This window comes from Bos mutus, chromosome 13 (genome assembly GCF_027580195.1).
Source record: "Bos mutus isolate GX-2022 chromosome 13, NWIPB_WYAK_1.1, whole genome shotgun sequence".
NCBI classification, from domain to species: domain Eukaryota; kingdom Metazoa; phylum Chordata; class Mammalia; order Artiodactyla; family Bovidae; genus Bos; species Bos mutus.
This window is the reverse complement of record NC_091629.1, coordinates 75,050,491-75,064,769: the sequence shown is the minus strand read 5'-3', so window position 1 is coordinate 75,064,769 and position 14,279 is coordinate 75,050,491. Positions and strand designations below refer to the sequence as shown.

At 48.0% G+C, this 14,279-nt stretch overlaps 1 protein-coding gene across 2 annotated transcripts in view; it reads left to right on the top strand.

Annotated features, from left to right (window-relative positions):
* The window catches only part of ISM1 (isthmin 1), a 95,072-nt gene extending 84,053 nt beyond the window's left edge, over positions 1-11,019 (top strand). For both annotated transcript variants that reach the window (XM_070381970.1, XM_070381971.1), the window contains exons 5-6: positions 364-453; positions 6,259-11,019. In XM_070381970.1, the coding sequence (XP_070238071.1) occupies positions 364-453; positions 6,259-6,776 (608 nt within the window). In that variant the 3' untranslated portion in view covers positions 6,777-11,019. The remainder of the gene's footprint in view (positions 1-363; positions 454-6,258) is intronic.
* Positions 11,020-14,279: the final 3,260 nt, after the last annotated feature.

The window sequence follows — 14,279 nt, the reverse complement described above, 5'->3', positions numbered from 1 at the left end:
TTAGTGACTGGTTCACATTGTCACCCTGACACCTCCAGACAAACACACATCCTGACGTGTGTCCAGCACCGCCCAAAACCCCACTCCTGGGACCAGGGAATGAGCTCCTTAGGACATTCAGGCACATTTGGATCTGATTTCATGCCGCAAATGGTATCTGGGGTTTTAATATATTTTATGCTCTATACCTGCTTTTTACTGTTTCCTCTGTTGGCAAGTTTCTGCCCATGAGTAGTAATGAATACAAAAAAGGCTTTGTTCAGGCGTATTTGTTTTTTTATTTGCCAGTGGGGCTGGGGCGGGGGGAGGGGAGGTGACTTTTTCCATATAACTAGAGAAAAAAGAGCTCCTGTCTGTGTCTAGGAATTGAAGACACCTTCAGGACAGCTGCCACTGAAGTGAGTCTGCTTGCGGGAAGTGAAGAGTTTAATGCCACCAAACTGTTTGAAGTCGGTATGAAGAGTTTTCTTTTCATTTTTCATCCAAATATTGATCTAGTGCCTTAGAGATTCCTTTTGCCTTTGCCATGTGGTCCTTGGACCCATTTAAATGTTGCATCTTCCTCTTATGGGGTCCAGTGCTGTCGGCGTTTTTCTTGCTTACCAAATATAAACCAAGCAAAAGGCAGCCTCCTGCAGTGACAGAGCCCAGCAGCCTTGCTGCGTCCACCCCAGCACGCGGGTGGGACCACCCTGCCCCTGGCATGGGGCTTACCCATCAGGGGGCCTCAGGCCTCATGGAATCTCTTCTCACAGCCCTCACCAAGTGTCCCCAACGAAATAAAGAAAAGATGATGTCAGCTTCCCAGCAGAGGGTCACGGGGAGGAAGGAAGAGAAAGGGCTTCCTCAACGTTATGCCTTCCCCATCCCAAGCCCGCCCCCAGCCCCCCACCACATGAGTTTTCTGTAAACCTTTGTAACACCCTGCTACTCCTCTGATAGAAAGTGCAGAGCAAGTACAATAAACATGGGCCAAACAGAGTTAAAAGTGTCTACTCAGCAAGGGGAAATCCTGCTGTATAAAAATAGCTGCATGTGCTTCTGGATGTGATTTTATATTGCAGAAAGGTAAGATTCCTTCTGTCCCATTTCTCATTTGCACCCACTTCTGCTCTCAGCCAAGCTGGAATCAGTTTGGAAATTCTGTTGCCCAGGGCTTCCATCACAGTCCTTCATGTACACCCAGCTGCCACTAGCAGAAGCCTTCTGCAAACACAGTGCATTTGATCCCCCAGATTTAAAGGTTGTGGGAGTTTTGCATAAAATAGTAAAGCAGCAAGGCAGGCTTTTGGGGCAGAGAGCAACTCTGTCTTCCCCCGTTTCCTGCCCCACAGGCAGGCAGCTGCTTTGCCCTTTCACAGGGGATGGGGCCAGGTGCCCGCCCTGGGCAGCTCAGGGCACACCGGATGAGAAGGGGTGGCATGTCAGGCAGGTTCCGGGCAGGAACAGGCACAATCCACGCTCAAATCAGGTGACAGAGGAGCATTTGATGAGGATCTGTTGGCAAAGGTGTGAGCAGGTGGATGGAAACCAAGAAGGGCTTGTATAGCACTCTGGGACTGGCAACACGGGGAGCCCGCACCACCCGCTGGACTAAAGGGGCTAGGGGAGGGGTCCCGGAACCACTGGGTGGAGTGGACACACTCCTGACTCCCAGAAGGATGTAGCCAAGGGAGGGAGGAGCCTCAGGGACCGCACCCTTACCTCGCTCCTTCTTCTTTCTGCCACCCAACCTGGTCCTTCCATCGGTGTACCCCAATTAGAAACTAGGGGTCAGGGAGTCCACAAATCAGATCCACACAGGGAAGCCTTCCAGTGTAAGGAAAAGGGAGATGAGGAGACAGAAGGACAAATGGAATATGCCCAGCAGGGGTGAGAAAAGCTTGACTCGCATAAGGTCAAATGTCTTAACCGACTCCCACCTCAGTTTTCTGATCTGAAAAATGGTCTAAGGTAATGGTGTCTAGGCTTCCCTGGTGGCTCAGATGGTAAGGAGTCTGCCTGCAATGCAGGAAACCTGGGCTTGATCCCTGGGCCAGTAAGATCCCCTGGAGGAGGGCATGGCAACCCACTCCAGTATTCTTGCCTGGAGAATTCCACGGACAGAGGAGCCTGGTGGGCTACAGTCCATAGTGTTGCAAAGAGTTGGACATGACTAAGCGGCTAACATTTTCATACTTTTAATGGTGCCTACCTCCTAGATCTATTGTAGAGTTGAATGAGTTGATACTCATAAAGCACTGAAAACATTCACACTGAATACTCCGTGTAAGTCTGATTAAAAAAAAATATAATAAGTCAATGGATGCAAGTCCTGTGTGTACATGACTTTTGATGCCCTTATGCCCTGGAGGGAAAGTGCAAAGCTGTTTTCTGGAGCCTCTGTGAATCTTATTTCTGAAAACCTTGCCCTCTGAGGAGGACCCCCACTGGCTCTGCAGACCTGCACTTCCCGGGATAGACCTTCCATTCTCTGCAGCAGCGCACTCAGGAGCTCGCTGGGGTGGAGTCCCAGAGTCTGGTACCTTCCTGCAGGTGGCGTTCCCCACCCTGTTCTGTGTATGGTCTGCTTGCCTTCTGGTTTAACCCTCCTGGGACTTTCTTGAGATGGGTGCTGTTTTTATGCCCAGTTTAGAGATGAGAAAACTGAAGCCCACCGAGGTAGCATGCTTTGCACAAGGTCACAGAGCTACTAAGTACTTGAGCCGGGATTTGACGCAGGCAGTCTGACACATGCTCCCACACATGCCATCTGAGGCCAGGCCTTTCCCATGCTCCTGAGAGGTGCCCCAGCTCTCTCTTCCTCATTTCCCTCAAGCTGCCAGCTGGCTCCCAATCCTGACCGCTCAATTTTCACTCTTGACACCACCAGCTTCCCAGGACCCAGGTCAGTGGTGGGGAGTCACTTCTGACACCTCCCTCCCTCCAAGGCCTGGCAGCCCCACCTCCCCGACTACTCCTGATTCCACCCTCCGTACTGGCCAAGCATCTCACTGGGACTCTTACAATTGGCATTGAAGAGCTTGCTGTCGCTCAAAAACCATCCGTGCTTCCCTAGTGCCCTCTGAATGAGCCTAAACCACACTGAAGACCCCCAGGTCCTGACACCAATGATCTCCCTTCTGTACATCCTCTGCTTCAGGGAAACAATGTGTTCCCTGCCCTCAGACTCTCTCTGCTTAACCGTGGGCTGCACAGTTACCGCCAACCTGGCTGGCCCTCCTCTCTGCTCTTGGACGAAGTCTGGGTCCAGTCCAGCCCTCTGAGATGGGATTGGACATTCAAAACCCTCCCTGGGGGAGCCCCCCGCCTGCGAGGGACAAAGGCATGGGAGCAGGAGGAGGCGGGGAGAGCTTTCAGACGGAGGGGTGGGCCTGACCCCTGCCTAGGGAGGGAAGGAAGGAGAGAGGACCGGGAGGCAAGAGCGTCCGAGAAGCTGGAGAAAGTCTCACCTACACGCATGGGGAAGCCAGCAAAGGCTGCCTCACCTGGGAGTCCCCCCTCAGGCAGCACCCTGCCTGACCACAAGCAGCCTGAAGGGAGCACAAGCTGGATGCGAACTCCAGGGCAGGTGCACGGCACCAGGCACCCCTGAGGCCTTCTTGCAGGAGCTCTGAGCGAGACAACTGTGGCCACCCCTCCAAGCCTCCGGGCCAGCCCAGGGTCGCTCACCCCTGGAAGCAGCCCCTGACTTGCCCTGATAGAAAATGACATTTTTTAACACTGGAGGGATATTTTTGCTTTTGCTCCCCACCACACACCCCTGCATTCCACCATGGAGGGTTTCCTGAGATATGGATCATCCAACCCAGTGCAGCTTCCTGAGCCAGACGCTGCAGGAAACCTGCCCACGCCTCATCCTTACACCCCAGCAGCCCCTGGGGGTCTCTGCCTGTGGGCCTGTTCTGGCCCCCAGAGCCCACCAGCCCATGAATGCACAGTCATCCAGAAGTCCAGGAGCAGCCCCCAGTCAGTGACGGATACCCAGGCCCCTGCCGAATAAAAATACCTCTCTTCAAAGACTGTATTCCAAGGATTATTTAGTGCAAAGGGCAAGGGGCCTGTTCGCGATAGAGAGAACACTGCATCTAGAGGCCTGCAAGCCTCTCAAGGGTTAGGGCTAAAGAGCTTTCTTTGATAGAGGAGCAGATAAGGCTGCAAGAACCCTGTGAGGGGGCGTGAGATGGAAGAGTGTCAGAATCAGACAGGACATCAGAGAGTGCTCTACTGGGAGACCAGCCTATTTTCGGGAGGCACCCCTAAGGAAAGGCCCAGGCTGAGGGCAGGCCCAAGTTCAGGGACTTGAAAGAAGGAGAGGACATTCACTAAAGTTTGTTTGAGATACATTTTGCTCTAATTGATCGGTGGGGACGAGCAGTTTAGCTAATCATTTATCAGGCAAAGAAAGGGAATCTGGAGCGTCTACGTCTGGGTTTGGTTTTGTTTTGTTTCTATTTGGCTGCATGGAGTCTTGGTTGCAGCATGCGGGATCTCTAATCGTGGCATGCAGGGTCTCGTTCCCTGACCGGGACGCAAACCTGGATCCCCTGCTTTGGGAGTGCCAAGTCTTAACCACTGGACCACCAGGGAAGTCCCTGTGTCTGGTTTTGTCACAGGAAAACACAGGGGCAGCCGTGAGACTTACCATGTCCTGTGGGGAAGAGGGTTCTTACAGTCAGTGGTTTTCCAAAATGTGCAAAAGTGGGGAGATTTCTTAACCTTGGCTGTTCCGCAGGATCACGGACCTTAGGTAAAGGTCCACCCTGACTCTGAATGGGTTTCCTGGGTCCTGGGAAAAGAGACTCCAGTCTCTCCAGTGGTTATGTGTTTGATCCACACTCCACACTGCCCCGCTCCTTCCCTGTCCTGCCTCCTTCCCTGCTGGTGTTTCCCAGAATCACCTCCCAAAGAACTGTCTCCACTGCATCTTTGTCTCAGCGTTTGGGAAAACACAGACTTCACCAACCCAGAAGCCCTAGACTCTGACGACTGAAGGACCCAGAGTGAACACCCACAGGGACAGGATCAGGCAGGGAAGGTGACAAGCCGGCGACCTCCTGCCTTGACCAAGAAGTGGTCACTTGTCCCCTGTTCACAGGACCACTTGTTCCCATGGGAACAATGTAGGCCCAGCATCGGTATATCTTTTGTTTTTCCAAATGGAACAGGGAATCTACATGAGTAAATAGAATCAACTAATTCTTAAATATTGGCAATTAATTCATTATTTTTAAATACTGTAACGGCCAATCACGATACACCTCTGATGACAAGTTCTGGCTATAAGCCTACAGGTCAGTGGCCTTGGGCCAAATGTTAAATTCTCTGAAACCAGGGTCCACCAGCCTCTTCTTTAAGGCATCGTTCATGGAGATTTGCATATAATGATTATTACTGTTTCCTGCCCAAGGTTAAGAGGTTAGGCCTAGTTTAAACAAGACAGTGAGTGGTAGAATAAAACTTAGTCTTACAAGTATTACTTTGAGGTACTTTCTATCACTCGTTGCTTATTTAAAGGGAAGATTCAAAATGGATCTCTGAATTATTGTTCATTTGGTTATGAGTAATAGATAATGGGCTTATGGTTATTCAGGAAACCATAGAAAATACACCTTTTTTTTTTTTTTGTAGATGCCTACTAAAACTTGTTTTTCAGTCACTAAACCATGTCCAGCTCTTGCGACCCCATGGTCTACAGCAGGCCAGGCTCCTCTGTCCTCTACCATCTCCTAGAATTTCCATTGAGTCAGTGATTTTGTCTCACCATCTCATCCTCTGCCACCCCCTTCTCCTCCTGCCCTCAATCTTTCCCGGCATCAGGGGCTTTTCCAATGAGTTGGCTCTTTGTACCAGGTAGCCAAAGTATTGGAGCTTCAGCATCAGTCCTTCCAGTGAATTGAAATCAACCTTCCAGGGTTGATTTCCTTTAGCATTGACTAGTTTGGGAATAATAATATTATATATTTCCAAAAGAAAATTTTAAGGAGGGTAATATAATGATGATTGAGTCTAGGTGATGGCATCTAGGCAGTCATATAAGTATATTTTCTCTCCTGTGTATCTGAAAGTTTTTTCATAATATAAACTAAGGAATTGGTGGTGCAGAGAACCTTGTGGACAAAGAAATTCCCAAGTTCAAGGACAATGAGTGTGTTCACCACACCAGGGGCTGCCACTCAGAATGGAGAGGTTGACTTTAAAAGTCATCCTGCTCCCAGTTTTGCACGTGATGAGAAGTTTCTCTGTGGCCTTTTTCAGACACGGACAGCTGTGAGCGCTGGATGAGTTGCAAGAGCGAGTTCCTAAAGAAATACATGCATAAGGTGATCAACGACCTGCCTAGCTGCCCCTGTTCCTACCCCACCGAGGTGGCCTACAGCACAGCTGACATCTTCGACCGCATCAAGCGCAAGGACTTCCGCTGGAAGGACGCCAGCGGGCCCAAGGAGAAGCTGGAGATCTATAAACCCACAGCCCGGTATTGCATTCGCTCCATGTTGTCCCTGGAGAGCACCACGCTGGCTGCCCAGCACTGTTGCTACGGCGACAACATGCAGCTTATCACCAGGGGCAAAGGGGCGGGGACGCCCAACCTCATCAGCACTGAGTTCTCCGCGGAGCTCCACTACAAAGTGGACATCCTGCCCTGGATCATCTGCAAGGGCGACTGGAGCAGGTATAACGAGGCTCGGCCTCCCAACAACGGACAGAAGTGCACGGAGAGCCCCTCCGACGAAGATTACATCAAGCAGTTTCAAGAGGCCAGGGAGTATTAAAGAGACGCCGCCTCTGGTGTTCCCGACACAAACGCCCCGTGCTGATCGCAGCCCGGCGGAGAGCAGCTCTCACCAGTGTACATGTACACGTGTGTATATACCACATTTGTCGTGAGTTACACGAGGGCTTGGCGCCAGCCCCTCGCAACTGCCATCTGAAGCCACCGTTGCCATCTTCAATGTCAACATTCCCCTTGGAACTCTTCCGAGGGAAGGACGTTCTCAGGAGGATGTAGAGAAAGAAGCCAGAAGAAGAACCTGGAAGTCGTGGTGGGTGGAATTCAACTCACCTCGGATTCAGTGGTTCCCAGAGAAGCAATGGGGCAAAGAGACTGAAATTGTAAACGTGATAAGCAGTTTTATGTATAACTTATTTAATATGAATGTGATTTATGCATAACCTTCTCTCTGGAGTTGTCATCCCGAAATTATTTAATCACTTCTATGAGAGTTCAGAAAGAGGCTTAGGGAGGTGGAAGAGAAAGGGAATTTTTCCAGGAATGACTTCTTAAAAATGAGAAATGCAATAGAAGGATATCAACATAAGAAAACCTGAAACCAAAGGTGAGTTAGCCAGTGAAGTACCTTGCTAAAGTCTCAGCTGCCAAAATGCCCTTCCCTCAGACTGGTAGAGGGTAGAGGGGGAGCAGCTGGATATTTTAAGAGCAAATCTGAGACCTGGTTTTAAATAAGCTTTAAAATATAGGATGATATTAGCACAATGCTGTAATTCTACTAAAAGACCCCAGAATGGTAGAATTTCTGCTCATGCCTTAATAGGTTCAGAAGGCTACAGGAAGGTCAGACTTAAAAACAAGGATTAGCACTTTTCCAAAGAAAACTGCAAAATAAATGGAGAAAGAACATGAACTTCATTTCATCTATTTTATTTTCATACCATCTTAACAATTTTTTTCTCCACCAATATATTTCCAGTAAATAAATATAAAAATGAGGAAGGGAACTCATCTAGAAAATCCTAATTTTTTATGTTTTAAGAAAGGAAAAAAAATACATTATTTTTGTAAAGTATTTATTGAGTCACTGAGTCTTGTGCATCAAGCAATTATAATATTGGCCTGGTTCTGTAGGGTGGAACTTAGGACAAATAAAGAGTTGGTTCTTATGCAGTCTTTACTTGCAAAACTCCAGGAAAAGAGATTATATAATAAAATCATAATAAAATGTGTTACCTGCAGTAAATGTGTTACCTGCATATATTTATGATACAAATTCCACAAATAGCCATGGTAAAGCAGGGTTTCAAGGCAGGGGAGAGGAAGGTTCAAAACAGGTGGGAATAGAAGGCTCATTGATTGATGTAATGGTGAGTGGTGTGAGTCAGTACCTTTGGCACCAAGAACATCAACCCAGTCCCCAAGAGACCGAAGCTCATTGACACACGTGCAAATTTTTGCCCATCCAGAGCTAAGAAAGCTCTGAGAAAGCCAAGCCAAATCAAAGGCTTAAGACAAGCCCAGGTGAATGGACCACTTCCACACAAAATTTTGCAATTACAGTAATAAATAGAATTCTTCATCCTGCAAGTGATTCCTTTTCCAGATGAGGAAACCAAAACTCAGAAACAACAGGTCAAATCGGGCCCATCTTTCATTTCCTAGTCCAGTGCTCTGTCTACTATATCAAATTTTTCACGTCCTTATATTCCTAATCCTACCCTTGGGTTCTCTTAGTAAGATCTTGTTTTATGGGAAAGCTCTTTTCAGTCATTTATACTTGAGAATAAGTTATACATATATTGCCCACTCTCAGGATATTTATATTTGAGATCTATTCCTAACTATGGGAAGAGAATCTGTATTCCGATTTGAAAGAATTTTAGGCAACTGAATTGCTGGGGAGAGAATCAGTAGGTTCATATATCAGGGAAGATTTGGTTCCTAATAATAGGAAAACCATTTTTGCCAAGAGAGTTGGTTGCGATGGAATGCATCGCCTTCGAGATGGCGCGAGTATCTCAGGACAGGTATTCAAGCAGAGTGAGTGAAGATGAATCACGTGAGAGGCTCATTTTAGTGATGAGGAGAGACACAAACATACAGCAATCACCCCCTCTGATAAGTGTTCTGTAAAGGATAAGTAGAAAGTCCTCTGGGAAAACAGAGGCAGGAAACGGGGCAGTACATCCAAGGGAGGAATGTTAGAAGAGGGAGAGCAGGTGGATGCCTTCAGAATAAGGAGACACGGTAGGCAGAGGCAAGGAACCAGGCAAGAGCATGGTGATTTCTGAAAACTGGGATGTTTAGAGTGACAAGCCAGAGGGATAAGAATAGCAGGTTATGGAGCCATGTCTAAGGTGTTTTTGTTAAGGATTTAGCATGGGCTTCCTACATGGGCTGGTGGCTCAGCTGGTAAAGAATCTGCCCACAATGCAGGAGACCTGGGTTCGATCCCTGGGTTGGGAAGATACCCTGGAGAAGGGAAAGGCTACCCACTCCAGTATTCTGGCCTGGAGAATCCCCTGGACAGAGGAACCTGGCAGGCTATAGTCCATGGGGTCACAAAAAGTCAGACATAACTGAGCAACTAACACTTTCACTTCACTTAGCATGGAAAATGAAAGCTCTTTCCTACTATAGTCCGAATAGCTGATATGAGCAACATTTCCAATGGGCTCCTTGCCTCTTAATATCAGACCTTACTGACAAAATGAACTGAGAGTTAGAAGATGAGGTGAATTGGGAGCTGGGGAGGGTTCCTGGGCCCTTCACCTGCTGGGAACACCACTAGCCTCCCATCCATCATCCAGACATTGCCATCCTGTCTGGAAATTTGCTGAACTATAATTTGCCTCTATCCAGATGTCCCTCATTCACTAAGGGCCCCAAGCCAGCCCCAGGGTAACCTTGGGTAATCCCTTCATGGAAAGCAGATCATGTGCTCAAGGGCCAACTTTGCCCACCGCAGAGTAGTCTGTCTGCTCCCTCGCCTGTAGCACCAGTGACTGCAAACCCCTCTCATTGAAAGCCTTGCTCCTTGGCTGATCCTTGGAAAGAGAGCCCTTTCTCCAGCAACCCACTGGGGCTCTGGGGGGCCGTGGCTGAGCAAGCCAACAGCCGTGGACAGAGGAGCCAAGGCCCTCTGGTGGCCGTGTGTGGGAAGGATGAAGACGAGGCCCCCGAGGAGCTGGGCAGCTTCCTGGCCCCATTCAAGCATCTACCATGATTAGTTTCCAAGTCTTTCCAACTTTGTAGCTCTGTGGCCAAGGAGTAGATTTCCCCACCCTGAGACCAGGGACCACAGATCCAAGAATAGGTACCAGACCAGCCACCCTTCCAGAAGACACACTTTGTTCCTCTGTGCTGATCACTCTACCGTGGAGTCAAGCAGGTTACATCCGTTTTACAGACAAGGCACCAAAAGCCCAAGAAGGTCCTCTAACCTGCCCAACCTCATGAGGCTGTGTACATGGCAAAGCTGGTTGCGGCCCATTCTGTCTGATCACTAAGTCCATGTTCTTAACCGTATCCCCTACTCAACTCTTTTTCTAATTCTTCCCACCACTTAGGATTAGGGGCTTTGCTCCAGCTCACTCTGCCTTTGATCAGGTTGTTCAAATCTGCCAAATGTCCCTCCACCAACCTTCAGGATGTCTCACGTTGGTGACGGAAGGCCTGGCTTCAGCTCTGCCCAGTCCTTCCATATTCCGCAAGAGGATCTGAATCCTATAGCTCAGCCCTTTCTCAGGCTGGGTGGTCAGCAGAGCCTGACGTTCTAAAAGACAGCCTGCCCCACGGATAAGAACAGAGACCAGCCTGTTTCCCCTGCTGCACCCAAGCCGCATGTCAACCACTGCTGTTGGCTAGACCTTAAGGGCAGATGCAGGGTCTCATGCATTCCTTGGCTCCCAGCCTCAGGCTCGGTACCTGGCGGATGTCATCAGGCAAGGGATGGGGCAGAAGAGTATGAGGACTGAGTCAGACTGCCTAGATCCCAGTCCTGGCTCCCTCAGCTGGGTAGCTTTGATTAATTCAATCAGTTTCTGCATATTCCAGTTTCCTCAAACAGTTGTTTGGAGAATGAAATAAGAGATATGAAGTTCCTAGCATGGGGCCTGTCATGGACCCTGTGCATTAGTGTTGAGTCATTGAAGAATTAATTATGGAGTGTATACTAGTTGTGAGGCATTGTTCTAGATGCCAGGGATGCAGCGGCATACAAATCCAAGTTTTCTTGGTGGAGGGGAGATGGCTGATAAATAAATAAGTGACTGATCTGAGATAATGGTAAGTGATAGCCGGAAAAATAAATTTTTTGATCACATGTGTATGTTGCATTATTTAAATTAATGCTAGTTGTTATAATAGATAAGCCTCAAAATCACAATGGCTTAATACAAAAACCTCCAAAAAAGTATGTTTCTGGTCAAGTGACTCCCTTCTAAGAGAGGAGTGGCTCTTTCCTTCTTCAAGGTGTGACTCTCTCAGTTGCCCTAATGTGTGCTAAGTCACTTCAGTCAGGTCCAACTCTTTGCAACCCTATGGACTGTAGCCCACCAGGCTCCTCTGTCCATGGGATTCTCCAGGCAAAAATACTGGAATGGGTTGCCGTGCCCTCCTCCAAGGGATCTTCCCGAGCCAGGGATCAAATCCGTGTCTCTTACATCTCCAGCAATGGCAGGCGGGTTCTTTACCACTAGCACCACCTGGGCAGCCTGATAGAAGCTCTGCTAGACTTCAATACCATACCGTGTACTTTTTACAAGATGAAAATACACCCCTAGTCTTTATGATGAGGGGCTTCCCAGGTGTCACTAGTGGTAAAGAACCCACCTGCCAATGCTAGAGACGTAAGAAATGCTGCTTCGATCCCTGGGTCAGGAAAGATTCCCTGGAGGAGGGCACAGCAACTCACACCAGTATTCCTGCCTGGAGAATTCCATGGACAGAGGAGCCTGGCAGGCTGCAGTCCATGGGGTCACAAAGAGTCGGACACGACTGAAGCAACTTGGTATATCGTTAGGTTCAACAGGCAGGAAATGATTCTACCAAATTCCTCTAAACATTTCTGAACACATTTTCTTAATTTTTAACTTCATTTCTTGTGGACTAAAGACGAGTCCTGCTTCAAGGGACCACACTTTGAGTAATACTGCTCTAAGCACCTGAGTGACGGTGATCAACGCCCCTTGAGTGTTGACTTAATTCTGGCCCGATGGACAAAGAGTCATGAAAAAACTTCCCAGGAAGTGGAGGGGGTGGGGGGAGGAGCTAGGGCTCTTTCTTTGTCTTCCATTTACAATTTCCAATGGAAAAATGTGTGGGTTGTCACCATTATGCCTGCATGGTTTCAGACAAATTAAAGGCTTGCCTCAGTAATTACTGGGTGGGTATACTCAGAAACATACATCCATGTCTACAGATCCTGAATACAGTAGTGTAAATTAAGGCAGAAAGCTTACAGCCAGTTGCTTTTCTGAGGTTAAACATTGGTTTACTGTATAGGATTAGAAGAAGTGGGGTGTTTTCCAGAATCAGAAGATAAGACTTTTCAGGAACAAATTTATGGAAACAGCAACCTTTTTTTGCTCCGGAAGAACAAAGCTTAGATAGAGACTTTTTTTTTTTTCATATCTCCATGTAGAGATTTGAAAAGCCAGCATATAAAGACCAGTGCCTTGCTGGTAATGGCAAAAACAACATCATCCTTAGCCATTTTAGCAGCAGGGGGATCTGTGGGGGGCTGCACTGAGACACAGCTGCAATAGCAAAGCTGGGTAAGAATTTTATGGCTTTGCTAATTTTCTATCTGTTCTGGGAGTCATAAATGTGCCCTTATAGATATTCATGATTGCTCTTAAAATGAAAAAAAAAAAAAAATTTTCAAACGGCACAGAAAAACCTTTCATTCTTGAGGCATGCAATTCATGGACGATTTTCAAAATGTCATGTTTGAGTTGGGAAAGTAACATTTCTTGAACTAATCAGCCAATAGCTTCAAGAATATGACTCAAAGGATATAAAAATTTCAAACCTGACTTTCAAAGAAGAAAAAGAATTCTTTTTTCTCTGCAAGTTCCTAAGTTTATTTTTTCGCAAAGGTCATGGCTCAAAGTTAGGTTTGTTTGCCATGGAAAGGAACGGTCTAAATGAAGTAAACTTTTAATTCCTTAGTGAAAGGGAATGGTAGCAGATCTTGAAAGGCACCATTTTAAAATTTAACACCAGTAGACAGGGAGGTTCAATTTGGTTAGCTGTACCCCTCACCTCTTTAATCCCGACTTGGTTGGGTTTTAGGTTTGTTGGCGGGGGGCAGTTGGGTTCTTTTAAATCTTTGGAGAGATGAACAAATGGAGAAGGAGAAAAGCCAAAAAGATAAAAAGGAAAATGAAAAAGAAAAAAAGAAGAAATATTCAGGATCTCCAGGATGAAATTCTCTTTGGAACCTCTATTAATGTAACTAAGGTAAGATCCTCACAAAGGGGACGCTGGAGAGACCCACACCATTGATGCACCTGCCCTCCAGGAGAAGTTCCATCCCCAGGAAGGGATGGCTGGGTCCCACCCAGCCAGCCACCCAGCTAAGACCAGGAAGAGATTTTCAAAGATGGCCCAACTTAAAGTCACGTGATCAGGATTCCTGAGAGCAAGAGAGCAAGGTATCCTGTGCTGATCGGCTGGGAAGGTTAGGACTTTCTGACAAGAACATTTCAAGGTCCTTCTTTGCTTCCAAGAAGAAGTCTGCCTTTAAGACACTCTTGGGGGCTCCCTCCTGCTATTACAGGATATTATAAAGAGAAAAATGGGCTTCCCAGATGGCTCAGCGGGTAAAGAACCAGCCTGCAATGCAGGAGATGCAGATTCGATCCCTGGGTGGGAAAGATTTCCTTGAGGAGGGCATGGCAACCCACTCCAGTTTTCTTGCCTGGAGAATCCCATGGACAGAGGAGCCTGGCAGGCTACAGTCCATGGGGTTGCAAAGAGTCGGACATGACTGAAGTGACTTAGCACTCACTTAAAGGGAGAAACCGGAGAAGGCAATGGCACCCCACTCCAGTACTCTTGCCTGGAAAATCCCATGGATGGAGGAGCCTGGTGGGCTGCAGTCCATGGGGTCGCTGAGGGTCGGACACAGCTGAGCAACTTCACTTTCACTTTTCACTTTCATGCATTGGAGAAGGAAATGGCAACCCACTCCAGTGTTCTTGCCTGGAGAATCCCAGGGACAGGGGAGCCTGGTGGGCTGCCGTCCATTGGGTCGCACAGAGTTGGACATGACTGAGGCGACTTAGCAGCAGTAGCAGCAAAGGGAGAAACCAAAAGAGGAGGGCAGGGATCCAGTGCTGGAAAGATAAAGGCTGGTTCACCACTCACCGGCAGCAAGTGGCAGGAGCTGAAGCTTGAGTTAAAGCTGAAGCCTCCCTCTCTGCAGCCCGTACTCTGCTTTGCTGTAATGCACAGCCCATCACTTCTCTGACTGCTCCTCTTGCAGCCCCTCTGCTACCCAACAACTGGCCATCTTGCAGCCAACTGCCGATTTTGG